The 22805-nt window shown below is 37.7% G+C and overlaps 2 protein-coding genes across 8 annotated transcripts in view; both read right to left on the reverse strand.

Moving 5' to 3' along the window:
• Positions 1 to 22805, reverse strand: part of LOC122086545 — a 38148-nt gene that overhangs the window by 13729 nt on the left and 1614 nt on the right. Inside the window, exons 1-5 of one of the 7 annotated variants that reach the window (XM_042655453.1) lie at positions 21819 to 22029; positions 13637 to 13709; positions 12983 to 13045; positions 12146 to 12877; positions 9347 to 9479 (exon numbers count right to left, since the gene is read on the reverse strand). In XM_042655453.1, coding sequence (XP_042511387.1) covers positions 9347 to 9425 — 79 coding nt within the window. In that variant the 5' untranslated portion in view covers positions 9426 to 9479; positions 12146 to 12877; positions 12983 to 13045; positions 13637 to 13709; positions 21819 to 22029. Of the gene's footprint in view, positions 1 to 9346; positions 9480 to 12145; positions 12878 to 12982; positions 13046 to 13636; positions 13710 to 21602; positions 21728 to 21818; positions 22030 to 22805 lie in introns of those variants that run through there. The other 6 variants (XM_042655450.1, XM_042655448.1, XM_042655451.1 and 3 more) reach the window with 6 other exon arrangements.
• Positions 4346 to 5228, reverse strand: LOC122087234 (aspartyl protease family protein 2-like; the record flags this gene model as incomplete). The annotated part of the gene is made up of 1 exon (XM_042656299.1): positions 4346 to 5228. A coding segment is annotated over one exon (702 nt), but the record flags the coding sequence as incomplete, so codon positions are not given.

A 22805-nucleotide genomic window follows, 5' to 3' on the forward strand; every position in this document is an offset into this window, starting at 1 on the left:
CAGGTTAATTAGGTCTAAATGGACTAATGCACCATTAGAGCCTTAAACAAGTTTTATTTGTCTTGGACCTTAGAAAATTTAATTTTTTTTATTAGATCATCAATAATTTAGGAAAGAATCTGCACTCAATTACATTTAATATTGATAAAAAATATCAATATATATTTTATTCTACCAAAAAAATCAATTCATACCTTACAAACGGTCAAACTAATAGGTTGGGCGATCGTCTGACTTATACCATGTACCGAAACGATGGATTATAAACGAGCCAGGCTAGAGTCCTACACGTTTATTAATCAGAAGGGTCTCAATCATGGTTTAAATGGGTAGACTCGACTACACCTGAAATTGACATCCCTAAACAAGGATGGGAGCTTGGCCACAAGCCTTCACGCTCACTGAAAATATGTTTACCAGAAAAGAAGCTACTTCAACTTATTCCACACCCATCTGGCATCCCGTGACCTTGTTACTGATTAATGGTGTTTCACCTTTCGTTGACATCTAAAAAAGAGAAAAGGAAAAAATAGTACCTGTTAATTTGCATTACACTGAAAATGCATGCACCTTAGAGTCTTCGAGCTAGTATATCAATTTCGTGGTTAGTAGATTAGATGAAAGGGTGACTTTCTTCTATTATAGGGTCTTGACTATGGACAGAAGCTGTTCAACTATGTGGTTAGCCGTAGAGAGAGAGAGAGAGAGAGAGAGAGAGAGAGAGAGAGAGAGAGAGAGAGAGAGAGAGAGAGACGGGGATCTTGTGAAAGCAAGAGCTTTCCCCACATCTATACAGCTGGCGACCTTTGGATTGACTTTTTTAGTTTCCTATCCACAAAATCTGTCCATTCAAATGCTGTCCACATCTTGGATACATAAAGAAAATAAAAAAAATTGCTGTCTGCATCTGATGTATGACATTTTGTGATTCCTTCAGTTGGGAGTTGGGACACCAACCCCTACTAGCCTATGGCTATGTCACTTGATAGGATCTGCCCAAAAAAATGCTGCTTAGGTTTTGCATTAAAGGTCAAGAAAAATAAAAAGATGATAGCTGATTAGGCCAAAGACAGAACACAGTGCATTTCCAATTCAATGTTTATATGATGCCTCCATGAAACAAGTGGATCAACAGTAATGTATATATAGTAGTTGTCTTTTAGCAATGAAGAATGGGTTAAAATGTACTAAACAATTAGTATTTTAAAGCATAAACAAGAGGTCATTTTTAAAGTTTTTAGCCCAATGGCATGTGCAATTGGGTTTTAAGTCAAGGGGAGGTCAGTGGTTCAATATTTTTACCCACCTCTTGAAATATAGAAGTAGGTTAATAGTTGGTAAAACTGTAGGTATTGTACTAAAAAAAAATGGGGGCAAAATTTTTAAGCAAGCTTTATAGTTGCAATGGGCATCAAAATCAAATGGCACTCGGTTATAAGTGAATGTGACATAGATCACAAGAACAAGGCCCTAAAACTAGTCCAGAGTTCAAATAGGTTGTGAGATGTAATTGTTGTGAAAGGTAGTGTGTAGGGGTGTCAAAACCTAGCCCGAACAGATAAAACCTAAATCGAACCAAACAAATCTTTATTGGATTGGTTTTGGGCTGAGGTATGTTGGGATTGGTTGAAAATTGGTCCAATCCAAATCGACCAATAACCAAATCGAAACCAAACCGAATGAAACCGATAAAAAATTAAATGATTATGATATTATAAATTGGTGAATTGACTATCCATTTTCACAATATTAGTGAGAAAAAATTTTATTGTAAGGGAAATTGTTACAAATCATTGAATATTAGGTCATTAATAGAGAAATTGATTTGTAAATTATAATAATGCTTCCATTGATTTATTTGTTCACTATACAAAACTAGTTGGATAGTTAAATGAATGATTAGGGATAATAGGGTTTGTTTGTGATTTCAATATTAGTTATCTTTGGTTTCAATATTGGTTCCTTTACAACGATAAACCATGATTTAATCATAATCATAAACTTGAAGTATTTTTTTAATCAAAATTTGTCACTATAAGTTATGAATGTAAGATTTCATTATGATTCAAGCCCAATAATAAACCGATCTAAACCGATATTAACCTGATATTGAAAAATCAAGATAAATCGAAACCAAACCAGATTGAAATTGAAACCAATAAAAAATCGAAGTTCCTTAATGGATTGGTTTTGGTCTCCCTCATTCCTATATCGAAACCGAATTGAACCATCCAATTGACATCCCTAGCAGTGTGTTCTGGTGTGGTATTAGTTTTTGATTGGTTCAACCCAATGACAACTTGCGTGGAGGAGAATGAAGAAGATTCCCTCTTGATTCATGGGTCCCATGGCTAACTCACATAGAGGAGTTTAAACGGCAAGATTTTAAGAAATCTTTGATTGATGTAGTTTCCATTTTCATATTTCCTTGTAATAGCTAGGAATATATTATCTAGATAATTTCTAATTTTAGTTTTTACTTTTAGAAAGTAGGAATTCTAATATATTGTGTTTCTATCTCTGTAAAAGGAAGAGATTTGATTTGATTTGTAATTAGTTCCAAATAGGAAGATATCTAGTTGTAAGGGTATTTATTTCATGTCTATGCAAAGATGACTCAATTTTGTAATCATTTCGAAAATTTATAGGTAAAGGAAAAAGGCTAATCTACAGTAGGTGTTGGGGCTTGTAATCAAGCTTCAAATTGAATTCTAATAGAATTGGAATCACTCAAGATAGCAAGGAAAATAAAATAGAGAGAAATAAATTGAAAAAGAGAAGGGGAAGAAGAAGATAGATGGGGAAATGGATCAGTTGGGCCAAATATCTCACCACGAGGTCACTCATCTCACTACATATATATATATATATATATATTTGGCTGAAATTAAAATCGCATTATTTACTAACGGTTGTACTTTATGAAACCGTGGTTCCATGATTTTTAAACAACTTCGGCTTCATGGTTTTAAACGGTTTTGATATTCCATACAGTTTCTAAACGATTCGTAATCGGTTTGCTAGTTTATTCACATGCTTACTAAAATTTGCTTTTGTTGATAAACATTTCAATCTTGTATCAAATTAAATGAGGCATTGAATAAGTAAGATTTTTTTTTTTTTTTTTTCTAATGAGGAATATCCAAGCCTTCGGCCTGAGTAGTCTCGCAGGCCCATATTGACCCACAACCACATGGACTGGGTCATAACCAGTAAGGACTTTAACCCAAGGGGGTAGCGCAGTTGGTGAGCAACAAACTTGGTACGAGCAGTAGACTCAGACGTCCTGAGTTCGACTCCCACTAGGCACACCTTGGGCCACTCACACAGGGGTGTTTAGTGCTCTTCACTGCTTTCAGTGAAAGTTGAATGGTTCTCATTTAACCTTGGTATGACTTGGTCCATGCGATTGTGGGGTCAGTACGGGCCCACGGGACTAGTCAGGCCGACGGCCTGGATACCCGTCATTAGCAAAAGAAAAGAAAAAAAAAAAGGAGTAAATTATTGAATAGACTGTTGGACAACCTCTATGGTCCTTAATTATTCCTTAAATTAAACTATTATGTTTCGTTAAAATAACCAAATATTTAATCATTATACGGGTTAATCGGAATGGTTTTGACAGTTTAAATGTTTCGATTTTCACAGTGTCAATTCTGTTTAAAACCAACGGGTTAAACAATTAAAACCGACCCAATCCATTTAACTAATCGGTCTTAAACTTAAAACCAGAACTGAACCGTTTACTAAATGATTTTGCAGTTTTCGAGTAAATGGCTTGGTTTGGTTTCGATCAACAGTTTCGGTTTCAAATTCACATCCTTAGCAGGAGGGGCTACTTGAGGCTTGAGCGCAAAATGAGAACGCTGAATGGGAAATCAATCACATTCAAGAACAAACTACATTCTTGATCGCGTTCCAAGGATTTGAGAATAAAATGTATTAACAATCCAGAACACATTCTTGATCCAAAATACATTCCAAGAATACATACCAAACAAAACCTAAGATTTTAAATCCAACACAAAGCCAAAATTGGATTTGGAACAAAAGGGCCAGTCAACATGAGCTAATTGACAAAATCTGGCATTAATAAATTGAGCCCAGATTGGCAGCTCATGTCCCACCATGTACATCATAGATCATACCAATAATTTTAGAAGGATCCACCGAACGAGAAACATGAGAATGTTTGGGAGCCCATCAGGCATCATCAGCCCATGAAGAAGACCTTGAGTCCCAAAGGTGACACCAACATCAATCTCCCTTTCCCTATCAGATATTCAGATTCACGTGAAAATACAGCAAAGACTAACTCAATTTTCCCCTTCTTTTTCTCTGTCAATTTTAGAATCCAAAGAAGCATGATATAATATTATTATAATACATTAAGAAAAATTCATAACTCCCTTTCTTTTAAACCGAAAAATGGAAAAAAATTACAACACGCCCACAACTCCAGAACTCACTCACTGAGTCAGCGTACAAACTCCAAACAACCTCACTGACTCGTTTATTGTGCGGGTTTATTGTAGGGCGCACCCATGCCGAGAAAACCCGAGCCTTGACTTGTCCCTGTCGAACTCCAACATGAACCCTTGTTGCATTAGGTTCCCTATCACCGAAATCCCACCTGCCTGCGTGTCCACGCTTCGCAGAGCCAAGCACTTCACCTGGTTCGCCGTATCTATGAAGTAGTTACTCACCGGCGGCGAAAATAGAGACCCACCACTGAGCTTGAATTCCAATCTGGGCAGCCTCTCATTCGCCACGCCCGACACATTTACGCAGAGATCCAAGATTCCTCTTGGGTCCTCTGCTCTTGGTAACCTCACCCTCTTATTAAACGCCTTCAGAATATGTCGATAAGCCGGCTCTGCCAAGAAGGTTAATGTTGTCCCAGAATCGATTATGGTGCCACCATAACCCTCTTGATTTATGGTCCAAACGGAGGGGTTGATCCGCAATGTTACTCCGTTGACGCTAACGCTCTTTATCCCCACATAGTATAAGTTTGGGGAGAGAGGGTTGGTCAGCAATGGCGTGTATCTCATCTTCTTCTTAGTGATCGACTCCGGTGATTCTCCGATCACTAAATAGCTCGTCGGAGGTGGGGATAAGGTGTAATCCATGAGGCAGTAAGAGAATTTGTTGCCAAACTGTTTACCCAGTTGGGTGGAGAAGGAGATTGGCCCTCGACCTAGACCCATCACCCCTTGGGAGCCANAAAAAAAAAAAAAACAATAAAAAACAATTTAAAAAAAAAAAAAAACCCAATAAGCTTTTTTGACCGAATCCTTAAATTAATCAATCGAATTATTCTGAATAATTCTCCGCCCGAATAATTCCCGAATCCGAATTTGCTAACTATGGTACCACCTAGCTCGTGGTTATGAGGTTGGATTGTGACTGTTTGATACACGAGATGTCTCACATTTATGATTACAGTTGGCAGTATGTCCCAATGACTTAAAGGAAGAATCCATAATTTTAAAGTTTAAAGTGACGGTTTATGATTATATTTAAGAGTGTGTATGGAAATGTTTAAGAAAATAAAGGTTATGCCAAGGGTAATTTACAGCGCCTCCCTGTGGAGAATGCCAATATTATAGGAACACCCCCTCTCTTTCACCAAATTAGACTCAGACCCCCTACCGTTAGTCACTGTTAAGTGAAGAGTTAAAATTACCGATATACCCTTGTCATCAAAAGACATGTTTTAACCCAATTCCTCTTCACCCCTACCTATACTCACCTTCACCGAGACATAAAAAACAGAGGTGATCTTTCAGAGCACCGAAAATCACAGCAGCGGCAGCATCAACATCAACATCAACGACGAATGGTGAAGATCATTTTCGTCTTCTTCCTCACGGTTTAAACATGAAAGTTTGGGAATCTCTCCCATGTCTTTGTTGCGAGCGAATCTGCCACCCCAACACACATGCTTTAAGAAGAATTCTCTACTTCCGGTGCTTCGGACACACAAAATCAGTCCAACAGACATGCTTTAAGAAGGAAAACCATTGCAGGTTCCTTAAAAATGTCAAATCTCACAGCAGGGATAAATTCAATGGGCTGAATATCACCGTCGTAGGCGCCATGACCGCCAGAGACTTTCCTTCATACCACATCTTTGAATTATTTCTACCAGCATTTTTCTGATCATTTACATTAAAGCCACACACTATATTTACATATAACTCGTAACACTTTACTATTTCAATTATCTTCTTTTCCCATTTTAACATCTCTTTATGACTCAAATCTTTAGGCATATTCTTTTCCAGAAAATATGAAAGATGCTCAAGTGGAATTGGATTATTAACCCAATGAATGCGAACATCATTCCTCCCCGTTTCTCTTTAGAAAACCAAAATAAGAATGGGAATAATCCAATGAATGCGAACATCATTCCTCTCGGTTTCTCTTCAGAAAACCAAAATAAGAATGGGAAAAAAATATCTGGAAACACCAGAAACCTAACGAGAGCAGAAAAAATGAATCAAGATATGAAAAAAAAAAAAACATAGCAAGAGCAGAAACGAGCAGAGGTGTGGTTGGCGCCAATTAGGGTTCTTCGGGCGTGAGAAACGAAACAAAAATGGGAAAAGAGGGATGTGATATTTTCTTCAACTGATTTCTCTATTCATCCTCTTAGTTCGGATGAAAGTAAAGCTGAGTAATTTTTTTCTGTTCTTCCATCTGATTTTTTTTTTCTTTCTGATCTGTCTCTGTTATATGGTTTTTTGGTTTTACTCTGTTCTTCCACCTTGTTTGGCTGAGAGTAGAGATGTTTTTTAACAAATGGAGAGAGAGAGAGAGAGTCGTGAACTGTTACAATTGAGAGTGAGTTAGAGTTAAAACTTCTTTCATGGTGATCGGAGCACTTGAAACGGCCATGGCACCCAGATCGAGCTTTGAAACCGAACAGAGGATTTGGAAGGAGGATTGAAACTCCCCACCGAGGGTTCAAAATCAGGGTTTCAATACAAGAAACGAAGTGCAGCAGAATCGAAAAATAGATGATTTGGTCAAAGGCGACGATGGTGGGAGCACTTGGAGGGTCACAGAGGTGGAGAGTGAGATCTCCAGTGGAGGAGGAGTGGTTCGATGAGTTAGGGGAGATTCAGAAAAAGGAAAAAAACGAAAGAGAAAGAAGAGAGAGATACTACAGCAAGGGTATTTTGGTATTTAAAAAATATATACTAGATGACATCAGCATATATGGTATATTCTTTAACAGAGAATAACGGCAGGGGGTCTGAGTCTAATTTGGTGAAACAGAGGGAGTGTTTCTATAATAGTGACATTCTCCAGGGGGTGGCGTTGTAAATTATCCTTATGCCAATGAACGAGAAAGTGAAACTAAAGTCAAGAAACTACCCTGTGAGGTGACATGCTATTTATGTTCACAACGTTTTGTGAACATTTGAACTTATCATGTTTTTATATCATGGAAATATTATGCATGTATTTGAAAAAATTTCTGGATAGCTGTATTTTTGTATTATATGTGGTTGTGCCATGTTCTGTCTTACTAGGCTGTATAGCTCATCCCATTATTTATTTCCCACAGATCACTAGAGGTGTGACCTGTCTCAGAGGGAGAGCCAGTTGTGCAAATGTTGCTTACTTTTTAAGACTATGTTAGAGATGTATATTTTATTGGAATTTACAATTAGAGGATTCATTTAATTGAAATACTGAGTTTTAAATCATAAATAATAGATATAAATACAATAATAAATTATGTTGTAGCAGTGGTGACAAAGCTTATGAGTTATTGGTGAAAGATTTAGTGATCATTTTAGATCATTGCCCGTGTGGGCAGCACCATACCTGTTACTTGAGTTTGGGGCGTTATAGAGGTCATTTCATATTTGCATGTGAATTGTGAAGAGGAGAGAGAGACACAGAGTACTAGTGTACCCTGCCCTGGTGACTCAAAGCATCGTTTAACTCATAATATTTTTAAAGTTTCTTACAAGTAAGATTCCTTAGAATATATCATTTATATATGTTTGTTGGAAAAGAAAAGGAGTATTGTTAAGAGAACAACAAAATTTTACATTACAGAAAGAGAAAGTCATTACTCCATCAGCATCAAGGGTAGTATGAGGAGTTGGTACTAATAACATATCAGGTTGACATCAGTACACTAAAGCAAGTCCACATACCCAATCACAGATCAAAATTATACCATCATCAAACAGAACATTGCATTGTATTTCATCCAGAAAATGCAAAGTCAACCATCTATAACAAATGCAAGGAGGTAAGGGCTCGAAATTAACAACAAAGTATACGACTGATCTCTTAAAAAAATTCAGAAATGAACAAGGGAAAATTGAATTTTGAGGGAAAATCAATATCAGATTGACAAAGCATGGCCATTGATGCCTTGAGAAAGAAAACCTAACTATTTGATAGATTTCTTGGTTGATCTAGTGCATGGATTTAAATTTAAAATAGTTGTGTATGGGCCAAAGATCAACCTAAGCCATCATATTCCACAAGCCACAAATATTGTTGATTAACTCTGCACATATGGCAATACTTAAAGCTAAATTGACCTACTAAATTCCCACAAATTTATTAATAGAGGTATTTCTATACCATAGTAACTTCACTGTGAAGTTACAAATTTCCGAGTTGAAAGAGAATGATGGCACCTCATGGAAACAATTGCAGATATGAACAGAGAGGTATAAGATGGTGGTTCATGCAAAGAACGTAAAGGAACATCTTTTGGAGCAAACAAGAGGAGGTTGTATTGAGAAATTACGACGACACCTTTTTACCATTTTTGGGGGGGGGGTGTGGGGAGGGCTAAAACATGGAATGTTTGTTTCGATGCATGTGTACAAGCGTATAGTTTGTATAGAGTGGATAAATAAATATATAAGATGCATGTGGACAAGTGTATAGTTTTAATGTATTTATTATTCACCCAAAATGAAATCCAGGAAAACAAACAAAAGTTTTCCTAGTGACCTTATCAAATTTGAAATTATCGAACTTGGAGGAATAAGGACAAGACTACTGAAATGAAATTTTCAAATGATAGACAAATTCCAGCCCGGCTGATCTCAATAAGCATTAACTAAAAAAACAAAAGTTTATAATGCAAAAAATTATCAAAGTCTGAGTACTTATGTTAACACTTACAAAACAAGGAAAAGGTTTCCCAGGCCATGATACCACATCTTAGACCACTAGTCTGAGAGGTGGATTCTTTACTTTATTTTTTCATGAAATTCAGGGGGAGGGGATAGTCCATATGAACGTTCAAGCAAGAAGGAATGGAAGGAATCATATAGTGATGTGTACAGAAAGAACTCACCAGAAAAATCAGTGAAACAGCTAGTAAAATACGAAGTCGTTTGTACAAGATAAGAAGCAGCTTCGTTGAGTGCTGGCATAGAAGTAAATAGCTGAGGGATGAGCCCCTCATTTCCCAAAGCACCATTGCGTGCCTGAAACAGTGACAACATAATGTAAGATTGAGTATGAACAACCAAACCCAATTAGGATCGAACAACTCCAACACTGGTACTGAAATCCACACATTGGCAGTCCCAAAACAGTAACTGAATAAGGAAGAATAACCCTATCGGCTAGGGCAGAATAGAGGAAACGTTCATCAACCAATGTGATGATAAGCCATCTAACATTCATAAAATATTAGGACTTAAATATCAATCAGAAACAAGTTCTAATAATATGAACCAAACCTCCAGTAATACCTTGATATTAATCAGGGAGATTTAGGTCAAATCAGAGAATTACAATAACTCACACAGTAGGAAGCCCAGGAAGGGTGAACTCCTGGTCGAAGGTGGCTTCTGGCAGCCTTAAATAACCTTCAAAGTTATGGCCTAAACTGAAGGCTGAAGGCTGAAGGCTGATGGCTGAGATCTGAAGGTTCTTGATTTAGGTCATGAAAAAGGAAACTTTCAAAAACTTGAGAAGTAGGCCTCTGCTGACCAAGCAGCGAGGGTTGAATGGCTTCCTCGGGGAGCCCAATATGTCTTCAAAACAGGGGCTCAACCAGCTGCTGGTTCAAGGAATTTAGGGAGGTCTACTGCTTCCCAAAAAGTATTCCTTCAGGCTGACACAGGTCTTTGAACACAACAGCACCAACAGAGACTGATGTTGGTCTTCAAAAGCTTATAATCAACTATCGGACAGAGCTTGGAACCCATAAAAAAACAATGAAGATAAAAAGGAGAAAGAAGGGAAATCGATGGAGGGAAAAGAAGGGGAAAGAAGAAAGGGACAATGGGTTGAGCCTCTCACCTCGACTGCATCTCACAAGTCACAGCCCACAGTTTGTAAACAAACATTCTTCATTGCTTCAAATTGTGGGGGACCTCTTATCGGTAATTACATTATATAGGAAAAAGGCTTCCCTAATAAAAGGAAAGAAGTAAAATAGAAAATGAACTGAACAAAGAAAAGGAAACAAACTAGAAGGGGAAACTAGAACTAAAGGAAGTCTCCGAAAGAGATCTCCTTTGTACAAGAAGAATCAACCAAAAATGAAATAAAACAAATAGGAAATAAATCTAACAAAATCTTCTAGAAAAGTCTCCATCTGATTCCCTTTGGTAAGCTTGCTGCCCAAGCGAGTGAAGACAAGAAAGCTCTAGAATTCTCCAATCGGTAGCTTGAAGATTGCCCTTATTGCTTGCTGTCCAAAGTACTAATAAAGGCAAGAAAAATACCCCCACAATTTTGGGTTTCAAGAGACCCAAGAACTCCCACACAATCTGGGAAAATACCACCGAACTATGCTGCTCGATTGTAGTAACATAGAACCTAAATAAGCTGAAAAGATAACCCAAGTTAAGGGAGGACTTGATCTACATCACAACAGCTCAAATGTAGGTAAAAGCAGCTGAAGAATTTTTTTGGCAGTTAAGAAAAAAAAATTAATTTCCCCAAACGGCCACACCAATAGAAGGTAAAAGAATGCTAAGAATTATAGTGTAATCACACTGCAAATCCTTTTCTTTTAGTTGAAATGAGTTAGAAAAGAGAAAATGAGGTTCAAGCCATATCCACAAGCCAAATTTCAACAAGGGATTTATCTTCCTCCAAAGCTTTCCAAGCCTTCCAGAAGTAGTAGCACCACCAAATCAAGACGATGGTCTGTAGATAACGTACAAGGAATAACAATTCATCCCCTTCCTCATCAAAATCCAGAAAAAAGTGACAATTAACATACAAAAACAGAGATTCATACTGCAATCTCTTAAGCTTAATCTTTGTATTATAATGTATACATCGACGTTGCCCTTTCCTAACAATTCGAGCTTTTGGGTGAAACGGTAGCAAACATGGTATCAGAGCAAGGAGGTCAAGTGTTCGATTCTTGGGAAGTGCATCGGAAGAGTTCGAATCCAAATTGTCTGCAGTGAGCGGTGAGGTACAGTGAGCATCCAACAACTGGGAGGGCCCGGCCATGCACGCCAGCCGTTGGATGCTCACTGCACCTCACCGCACCTCACCGCCTCACTGCAGATGATTTTGACGCGAAGAGTTCTCCCAACATTTCTTCTCCCTACATTTCTTCTCCCTTTATGCCACTTGAAGCAAATGTCGCATGGGCTCCACATGCAAGGACCATGGGATTATGGCCTGCACGTGCGGAAGAGTGTTGATGTATACATTGACGCTGCCCTTTCCTAATAGTTTGAGCTTTGAGGTGAAACGGTAGTGAACACTTTGCTTCAAGAGCTAAAGCAAAAGAATGCACAACCCCTCATTATCACAATCTTCAATTAAGAAATAAAATATAACACAGACATGCATACATAGTAGACTTCTTCAAACTTAAGATCGTCGCTTTTTTGAGTTCTATTGGACGTAGAGGAGCCATTTAAATTCAGGATAAGGATAAAGGTGCAGCCACAGGTAACTGACACAATACGGCATGCATTAAACAAAGAAAAAGTGATGCAGTTGCACGATCGACTTAGAAAAAAAAAATCTTTTGATTTGATTTTATTTTGTTTTAGAAATAATTTCCTATGAAATTAGCTAGCTTCTAATTTTAGAATAGTTTCCATTTTCAAGTAGTTTCCATTAATTGTTTGATTTTTTTTCTTTATATTAGTCATGTAATGGATGAACTCAATCGTTAGACTTGAGATTTTGAAGAAATTGAATGACAGCTTATTGCTTGGCTGAAACCATAGATGCTGTGAGTTTCATAATCTTCTTACTCCCTTGATCTCCTTTCTTTCCCATCACTCTCTTCCATCTCTTCTCCTTCCTGTCATCCCTACTTATCTCCCACTTTTTATTACCCATTTTATTTTTGTTGGTTACTGTTTCCTGTCTCTGCTGGGCGATAGATCAACGTCAACAAAGGAGCTTGCTGACCCCCTATTCTGTGACAGATTGAATCAGAGTTTTGGGTCGATGGAAGCTACCATGGAGGTGACTCAAACCCAATAACAATAACCCCAAAGCTTTGATCCTGTTGTGTGAGCCGATTGAGTGCAGATCTGGTCTCTGTTTATCGCCAGGAGAAATTTCAGATTTGGAATATCTAATCTAAGCTCTTGTTTGGCATCTGTGAGAAATGGAACCGACAGTGCTAGTGATGTGCCAAACCTGCATGTGATCTTCCATGCACTAGGACCTTGTTTACAAATCTGGGTCGAGTTGAAGATGACTGGCTGCCGCTGGTCTTGAGTTCCATTGTGACTTAGTTGAAGAAGACCTCATAAACTGTACAATTGTGCCAAGTGGGCCCTAAGCGATCCGATTTCAATCTCTTGGAACCCGGATCCGCATCAAAAAGAACCCACTATCTCTTAAATCTTCTCCATACATATTCCAGAAAGGGCAAAATCCATTTGGGCTTTGTCATGAATAAATAAGTAGGCACAGAAGCATATAAATAGTTAAAGTCAAATTATTCAAGAAAAACAAACTATAATATTCTTGTAGATTGCGGGATCCTCACCATTAAAGACATGCTTGATTCTCCATTTTTAGGTTCTTCAGTTTCCATGATCAAGGGCAATCTCTAACAAGCATAAACACGGACATGATGAGTTGAATCACAACAGATCGAATACCATGAAAACTTAAGCAACAATTTTGATCTATAGACTGTCGATTAATGTGCCTGAATGGTCCACCCCAAGGTTAGAACTTAGAACCATTGCATGTTTAATGGACCATCCTATTCGAAGAGGATATGTGGCAATTAATTATGTATATAAAAAAATTTCTTCAGAAGTGATTTAAAAAAAGTTTGAACCTCAGACCTGAAAGCCACACATATTACATAAACACTTAACCACCATATTGCAGCTTGTTCTCTTGGAAAACTTAAATCTAACAGAAATATCATTTCTATTAGATTAACTGCTGCTAACCAATTTAACCATTTAAACTATTAGTCAGAATGTTAGAACTGCCAACAACCAGGCCTGAACGGCTTGCCAGCTGTTTTGTTTCCAAAACCAATGTTCGAAACATTCCATTTGTCAATAGGAAGGGAACAATCATCAAGTTCTTTTTCTATGGAAAGATACACAGAGTGCAGGGGTTATCTTTCACTGAAAAGAGAAGGAAATGTAATAACCAACTGATGTTCAAAAATCACAAGTACCTTCAGAAGTCTAAATTGATAAAGTTGTCTGAGTATTTGAAAGAAATTGACCTTGGTCGACAAACCTGTAGATCTGCACAGAAAAATATCTCTGTATTAGCTGCACTGGCCAGTAGAAGTTACTTCATAGTTCATAGCCTTACAATTTCCTTGTGTGACAATTGATAAACCAATAAATCCAGCTAATCCAAGACAGAAAATGCAGGTTTTAAATTCTTTAGCAGAGGTGTTATCTTGCATTCAAATATGGAATCACATGAACTTTTCGCACGAAATTTTGTTTTCTCACTTTTCCAAATCCCTCACAACAACAACAACAACAACTCAGCCTTATCCCAACTGAATGGGGTTGGCTACATGGATCCGAACAAAGACAGCAAAAGATAAGAAGCCGTAAAAAGGAAAGAACACAATACAACAAAATAGTAAAAACTCACTTAAATGGGGTCGGCTACATAGATTCTTGTCCTCCAATCAGATCTATTTGAGGTCATACTTGGGATAACTATACATGTTTTTCCTCATTACTTATCCTATGGTCATTTTAGTCTTACCCCTAGCTCTTTTAGTTCCTTCAATTTGAATAAGATCACTCCCCTTTACTGGGCCATCCCCAGGCCTCCATTGAACATGGCCATACCACCTCAAACGGCTTTCTAGGATCTTACCATAAATCGGCTCAATTCCCTACTAAGCTCTAATATGATCAATCCTGACTTTATCCTTCCTAGTCTAGCTGCACATAATTTTCTTTTAAGCTTTGAAGGAATACGTCGGTCACACAACAGCTAAACGCATCTCTCCACTTCATCCATCTTACTTTAGTCCTCTCTGAAACATCATCCTCTATATCACCTTCTTTATTTAGGATTGTGATGCAGCATTGAAGACATATTCAAGGAAGAAGAAGAGAGGGGTCGACCAAGCCTAGTACTAAGGCCCACGATTTGCTTTGATGGGGTAAATTAGCTTCTAATTTCAGTATAGTTAGTTTCTAATTTCAGTACTCTTTAATTCCTAGTTTCTATTTCCAGTTTTAGCAACTAGAAGATTGTAAGCTTTCAATTCAGTTTTAGCACGTATTTTAGTTTCTAAAGTTGTAAACCCCCCCCCCCCCAATCAATATTATAAATAAAGAGGAGGGCTCTCATTATAGCCCATGATTTTTGTGAACACTTATATGCTGCTGTCACTGCTTCTCCTTGTGAGGTTTCTTCGTGTTTGATCAAAGAGAAGGGATTGGTGTGTGATCCATTCGACTCCTTGCGGTGGGAAGCCCAGGAGGATCTTCTTCAAGTATTCTTCTTTTCTTTTCTAAGGTATTCAAGGTGTTCAAGTGCTGGTTTGCCGTCACAGGTATTTAGATCAATCCTTTTATCAGTTCTATCCAGCGATAGAGGCCCTTGTGAAGGAATTTTAGATTCTTCCCAGGCCTATCCCTTTATCGGTTTTGGCTGATGTTTCAACCAAAGGTTCCCCTCACCTAAGGAGGAACTCGATCCCTATCTGAGCCCCTTCTATGCTTTGATTGTTGAGTTATAGAAAATCTCTTTCTTTTTGTCTTTTAGTGAGATTTTCAAGCAAGTACTGAAACCGATAGGAGTTACTGTGCAGTCTGTGCCCTTATGATTTCTGTACTTCCCTGGGATATTTTATTATTGATTGGGCTATAGAGGATCCTTATCAGCCCCTGGTTTATTCCTACTTGGCCGATATTGATCTGTCCTAAGTAGTACTGGTTATTGAGATCGACAGCCTGCTGGTTTGCTTTTATATTCTGCTGGTCTGATTTATTGGTCTGTGTTGGTTGGTATCTGGTTGTTCTTTGATTATAAAATCTTGCAGTTGAGATTAGGTTGCTTGTCAATCCTCGTTCTACATTAGATTGACCCCAAATACCTAGAATGATCACTTTTCAGTACCTCTCTCTCCTCAATCTTCACCATGCCATCCACCTGACTATTAGTCATATACTCCGTCTTCGTTCTACTTAGTTTAAACCCTCTTGTTTCCAAGGTTGATCTCCATAGCTCCAACTTAAAGTTGATCCCATCTTTTGTCTCCTCTACCAAAACAATATCATCAGCAAAAAGCATACACCATGGTACTTTGTCTTGAATGTTCCTGGTTAAATCATCTATGGTAAGCGCAAAGAAATAAGGGTTAAAGTAGATCCTTGATATAGTTCAATTGTAATTGGGAATTCACTACTTTGCCCTCCCATGGTTCTCACGCTAGTCACTGCGTCCTCATACATATCTTTAATTATATCTATATACTTACTTGATGCCCATCTCTTCTTTAGTATGCCATATTAGCTCTCTAAGACTCTGCCATAGGCTTTTTCTAGGTTAATAAAGACCATATGAGATCATTCTTGTCGGCTCCAAACTTTTCCATGAGCCTCCTGAGTAAGTAAATAGCTTATGTCGTGGATCTATCTAGCACAAAACAAAATTGGTTCTCCGAGATAGTAGTTTCTCTTCTCAAGTGGATTTTCGATGACCTTCTCCCTCCATTTCAGAGTATAGTTAGAATGGTGGTTGAAGGAGTGATGAGAGAAGAAGGTTGAAGGAGAAAAGAGAACAAGAGAGAAAGTAGAATGTTTCTCTACCACATATATATATATATATATATATTACTTCACTAACAAGATGAAAGGAATTACATACACCTCCTTAGGGAGGTAAAAGGGAAAAATAGAAAATACAATAAGAGACAAGAATATAACAAACTTATTCCTAAAGTACCCTTATGACTAATTAGTTTTATGCCTCTATAGTTATTACAACTTTGGATATCACCTTTATTCTTGTAGATCGGAACTATAGTGGTTCTCTTCCAATCATCTAGCATTTTCCTTGCGATTGGTACATCCCCCTACATCAGTTTGTGTGCAAAATCTTGTTAAAAATGTTGGTTAACCAAGATACCCCACATTGTCCTAAGTTCTTCGACACCTCAATTGGGACTTCATCAGGGCCTATTATTTTGCCTACTTTCATCTTTCTCAATGCTTCTTTAACTTCGGCCACTACAAACTTTCATATATATCTAGAGCATATGGTGTCTTGATGCGTAATGTATTCTTCCAGGCCACTCCTACCCAAGGTGTTTCCATCTAGGAGGTCAAAAAAGTACATTTTCCATTTCTTCATAATGCCCTCATCTCTTAATAGGAGCCTACCATCCTAGATCTTAATATATTTCACATGGTCAAAATCTCTACTCATCCTTTCTCTAATTTTAGCTATCTTATAGATAGCATCCCCCCTTAGTGTTCAAATTATGATAAAGCTTCTCATATTTCTTTGGCCATGCTATCCTCACAGTCTTCTCAGCTTTGTCTGGTAACAATATACTTCTTTAGTCCTTTGACAGGTCTTAAAACAAGCTTTCTTAGTCTTAATGGTTGTCTGGACCTCATCATCCCACCACCATGATAAGAAATAAATTCTTCTGTTAATGCATTCTCAAAGATAAAATTTCACTCATATCTAATCCACAATCATTACTAGAGATAGATCCAGCAATTGAAATCCTCAATTCTTTGAAAATCAAACTTACAATCTTGAGGTACATAAAATCACCCATTGGTTGGCTCAAAAACTACAATCTTAGGGAAAATAAATAGGCCTTTAAGCTTCACAAAGATACCAATGAAACTATCCATTATAGGCATATAACCCCTCTACTACTATGTAAATAACATGGATCCCTTCTTGCAAAGCCAAGTTCCCCATGAATGATGAACATCTCAGCTAAAGGGAGTCAATTCATAGCAAATTCTAAATGAAGTTGCTTTCGGAATTGACTTTTGCTTCCAATCACTACTGAACCATGTCGAGTAATTCACCCCCCCCCAAAAAAAAGCATGTCGTGTAGATACCAACATCTAAAAAAAAAAAAAAACTCTGAATTCACAGGGAAATCCATGAACCATAGTAACATGGAAAATCGTACCCTGAGCAAGGAAGATGACAAATCAATGCTGCTTATGTTAAATAATGACAATTGAAATTTAAAAAATTGATAACTTGTTTTTCTTGTTTGGTCAAATGAAACCAATTATAATAAAGGGAAATGTATAGCGCCACCCACTGAGGAATGCCACTTTTAACGAAACACCCCTTACATTACTAACAATTATAACAAGACCCCCTACTGTCAATTTCTGTTAGGGAATATCTGTTAAGGTATGATGTCAACTGACTAATATTTTTTAGGGTAATTTACAGTGCCACCCCCTAGAGAATGCCACTATTAGAGAGACAACCCCTACATAATACCAAATTATACTTAGACCCCTTGCCTTTAGTCACTGTTAAGAAATATACCTTAAATGCTGACATCAACAGATATATTTTTTTTCTAAATACCAAAATACCCTTCTAAAATCTGAAGTACCTAATACACCCTCTCTTAACCCCTCACAACTTAGCTCCATCTTCTTCATCCCCAAACCGATTGTGCTCTATCTTCTCTTTAGCTGATGATTTCCCTCCTTTCTCCAAATCCATCTCTGACTTTACAGCATGCGCACTCTCCAATTCCTTGCAATTCTCAGTGCAAGTGTGTGGAGAATAAAGGCATTTGAGTACTCAAGAGGTTGGCTTGAGAGAACCACTATTGAGGTTATGGATATTGTGGTCTGGGCTCACTTGAATGGATGGAAGTTCATCTTCCACAATGATATTAGGGCGTTCAATGAATTACCAGTCTGCAAAATCCATCTTTGAGAATGTGTAACATCTTTGAATAAATGAGATTCAGGAATCTATTGGAATGCATAAAATTGGAACAAAAGGGATACAAAATCTGAAGTTTAAGAAACCTGAAACTAGGTTATTGCACATATTGTGAGGATCAATCGCCGGAATAGATCTCTGAAAAACGAATCTCAGCGAATACGAAGGAGAAGAAGAAAGTAACAAATATGATTACGGAGAAGAGGCGAGAGTGGTTGCTCCATTTTAAGCTACGCAGTCAGATTGCATGATGGCCCTAACTCATGCTTCAGAGTATGCTAGTCTCACCTCACTCAGTTCCATTGTCGCTTCCCAAAATACCAAAGGTGAGAGATAAGTTCCGCCTTTCATCTGCTAGTGTTTTTGTTTTAGTTAGCACTTTATGGTAAAATTAATCTATGGGAGTGAATGAGGTTTTTGCATAGATGTGCTGAAGAGCTTCCTCTTTTTCTTTTTTGTTCTTATTTTTATGGGTTGTTCGCAATGCCTTTCTGGATTTGGAACTAATCCATTGCACTACAATTCAAGGTTGGACTTTACTAACTAGCAGTAAGTTGTGACAAGGGGAAGAATATTGCTCAAGCACGCAAAGCGATCCAAGATGCTGCTAAGAGGGGTGCCCAACTCGTTATATTGCCTATAAGCCCAAGTGTTCAACCCTACCCAATTTCACTGCTTTTTCTGTTTTCTTTTTACTATTTTCCATTATTATAGCCATGGTAGTGAGCGATCCTTGGTCCAGACAAGATTTTTCATCCGAATACTGACTTGGGGACCCGTAATTAGGGGCTTAGGGTCATGTGTTTTACTTAAAAGGGTAAAAATGTCATTTTAAATTCTCACTTAATAGTGACTGACGGCAGGGGGTCTGAGTATAATTTGGTATTATGCAAGGAGTGTCTCTCTAATAGTGGCATACTCTAGGGGGTGGCGTTGTAAATCACCCTATTTTTTAAATATCAAAATACCGTTATAAACGTGAACTACCAAGTATGCCCTTGGCCTAACAAGCTATTATCTCTCTTTCCTTTCTCTTCTTCTTTTTCCTCAAATTGAAGAACCAAAACCCCAACGACCATTGTTAACTCCTCAACGTCCGACATATCATGAATAATACAAAAACCCCGAACAGCGGCGATGGCAACTGACTAACTGAGGGATTAAGAGTTGAAGAAGAAGAAGATGAGATGGGCTTTCAGAGATAATAGGATCTGCAACCTAATTAGTAAATCAATTTGGAAAAGGGAGGACTATGAAGAGTTTCCTAGAATTCGTGCCTAGTTGTGGCTACCCAATCCAATTGATTCCATGTTCCCTTCCTTGGTGGCCAAGCCGGAGTAATAGCACAGAACTTTGGTGCTACACTATCACCTCAACTGGCTAAGGCTGCATTTGGTAATGTTCTAAAAATAATGTTTCTGGAGTTTTTCATTCTATGGGAACAAAAAAACGGAATAAAGTTTGGTGCATTTATGGTGTGTTTCGTTTTTTTGGAAACAAAAAAGTGAAAAAAAAAAACGAAAGAAACAAGAATTTACGGAACGACAAAAGGTAGTTCCGTAGTTCCAGCTTCGTTCCAAAAAAATAAAAAAACGACATTTTGACACAGAAACTCAAATTTCTGTTTTTGACATTAAATGTCACGTTTCTAGAACATAAACATTACCAAACGCAGCCTAAGGTCATCACAGCATCACCACCATCACCACCGATCCCAACTTCACAGCAGCTCTAGCAATGGCCATCAGCTCTATTATTGGCAGTGCACATCAGCACAATAGCCCACTCCTCTACTGCTTATCCAACACACCCTCTTTCAATCTCTCCCTCAAAATATTATGCACAAGGAAGAACACACTCACTATCTACTCTCTGCTGCTTATCCTATGCATCCTCTCGTCATTGATTCTCTCTTGACTTTGTCTCTTTCTCAATTTCTCTCCATAACTCAAATAACTTGAAGAAGAAAGGGTTGTGTCAAGACTCATGTCATTTGTGGTTTTTGTTTTAAAAAAAAAAAAAAAAGCCCAATGAAATTGCCGACCCTTTGCTTTCCACTCTCTCTCTCTCTCTCCTTTATTTCATTTCCACACAAGAGGAGAGAGATGGAGAGAAGGGAAAAAAATTAGAAAACAAATAAAATGTAAATGGAAAAAAAAAGGGGGGAAACGAGTGGGGATTGAGATCAGTACACAACACAATGGTTTATCAGGATCTCAAGCCCTCAAATTGGTTGATTTCTTTTGATGCTGTCAGAATATTTGTTCACTGGAAATCTTACTTTTGCCAGATGTTGATGCATCCTCAGGTGACCAGAGTGAGTTGCAGCAATGGATAGTAGCTTGCTAGCAGGGATGAACGCTCGGTGCTCCTCTGGTCTCCACGGTAGAAGGGTTTGGTAGTTTGGGTTGGGTTGTATGTGTTTTAGGCAAAAGGCTAAAATAGTCCATTCAATTTACAATTAACAGAGATTGATGGTAGTGGGTCTGGTTATAATTGTCGGTAATGTAGGGGGTCGTTAAAAGTGCCATTCCTCAAGGGGTGGTGCTGCATATTTCCCTATAATAAATTGGAAGGCTGCATGGGTTCTTTCTTTAGGCCCGAGGAGGATAAAACTTCCACTATCATGTGCTTCATAATATCATAGTCCTTCCAACAGGCATGATCAACTTCAGGGAAGACAATATTCTTTGGTTCTTACTTCTCAACAATTAGTTAACAGGCATTCCTCGCCATATCATAATGGTTTTGAAGATTGTAATGAAGAACAAAATTACTCCCTTGTTTGAATAATAACCAAATAGTAGAAATAAATTAATAAATATATTAAATCCTTAATTCGAACAGAATGTCCAAGAATGTCTCATCACCCAAAATACACACACTTCGAATTTGGTTAATATTTCAACAACTTGCTATCAATCAAGTCTCACCAAACAAAATATCATTCACAAAAACAAGTTCTTAGCCCGATAATTTTTCAGTACAACTTAATCCTATAAAGCACAGACAAGTGAAACAGAAAAATGCATTGCAGGCTTTCTATAGCTAGTTGAATACAGTAGTTGAAAGAACTAAAAGAGATGTATGTTAGACGGCAATCAAATGAATTCACATTGTTCAAATACATCGTAACAGCGAACAATCTAGAATTCAGTCTAAAACAGGTGCAAATTTATTTGAAACTAAGAGAATGTTCATAGCGTCAAACACCATACCCAATAGCCATTCAAACAGATCGAAATTGCTGAAACGAATCAAATCAAATCAAATCAAATAAATTCAAAAGCCGACTAGCCACCAACGAAGATCGAGATCGGAGTTTTCAACTAACTGTATTTACTATAGAGAATTCCTAAATTTGGTCTCACGAAAAGTTTGTTCGACCACGGACTTCATTAGCAAAACCCTAATCCTAAGTTTTTTAGTCTTACCCGGAGAATTTGGGGTGGAAACTGATTCTTGGATGAAAAAAAGGGAAGAATCCGAATGGCGTCGATCAAGAGTAAGGCGTATAGAGCGGATGTTCTTCAAAGCCAAGCAATAACGACCAAACAAAACTTCAAAATTCCTTCAAGAATAAGCTAAGACAAAGCATTTCGGAGGCGTTGGTCGTGGCGCGCAACATCGCCTTCTCCGACCTCGTTTCAGCGGCAAATTTGAACACGTGGTAGGGTTGTACGATAAGAAAACCCTTTTTTTTTTTGGCAAAATGGTCGCGGTACGTGCAGAAAAATAGGAATGCAGAACGTTCAGAGCTCGGTGAATGTTCACGTAAGTGATATGATTGACACGTGTTAAATATGTTAATCCTGCTAACAGAGTTGTAAACGGTTACAACTTTATTTAATATTATTAATATTTAAATAAATAAATAATAAAAATCCCAATATAAGTGGACTCCTCCTTTCATTCCGCTTAGAAATCTCGATCCTCTCTTTCTCTCTCTTATTGCTTCTTCTTCAAGGTTGTTCCTTCTTTCTTCTTCATTTTTCACCGCTTTCCAATCTAATTGAAGTTTTGTTTACCAATTTCAGTAAAGATTTGCATTTATGGTAAATTCTCATAGGTTAATAATATCTACCCAATAAGTAATAATAAAATTCTAGATATTCAATAGCTTTGTTTACTTTATAAATTCAAATTTGTCTTTTGCCATATCTGCAAGTTTTACTATCCAAATCCTTTCCCTGATGATTAATATGTAAACATGGTTTTTGGATATGTGTGGCCAAGTCTCTCATATGTTCAGTGCCTGAAAATAATTATATTGATTTTTTTCTTATCTCATCCTATTTTGAGAGAGAGAGAGAGAGAGAGATGATAATGATGGCGGCTGTAGAAATAAGGAACAACGTTGAAGAAAAAGCAAGAAGAGAGAGAGAGAGAGAGAGAGAGAGAGAGAGAGAGAGAGAGAGAGA

The sequence above is a fragment of the Macadamia integrifolia genome, chromosome 8 (assembly GCF_013358625.1).
Source record: "Macadamia integrifolia cultivar HAES 741 chromosome 8, SCU_Mint_v3, whole genome shotgun sequence".
Lineage (NCBI taxonomy): Eukaryota > Viridiplantae > Streptophyta > Magnoliopsida > Proteales > Proteaceae > Macadamia > Macadamia integrifolia.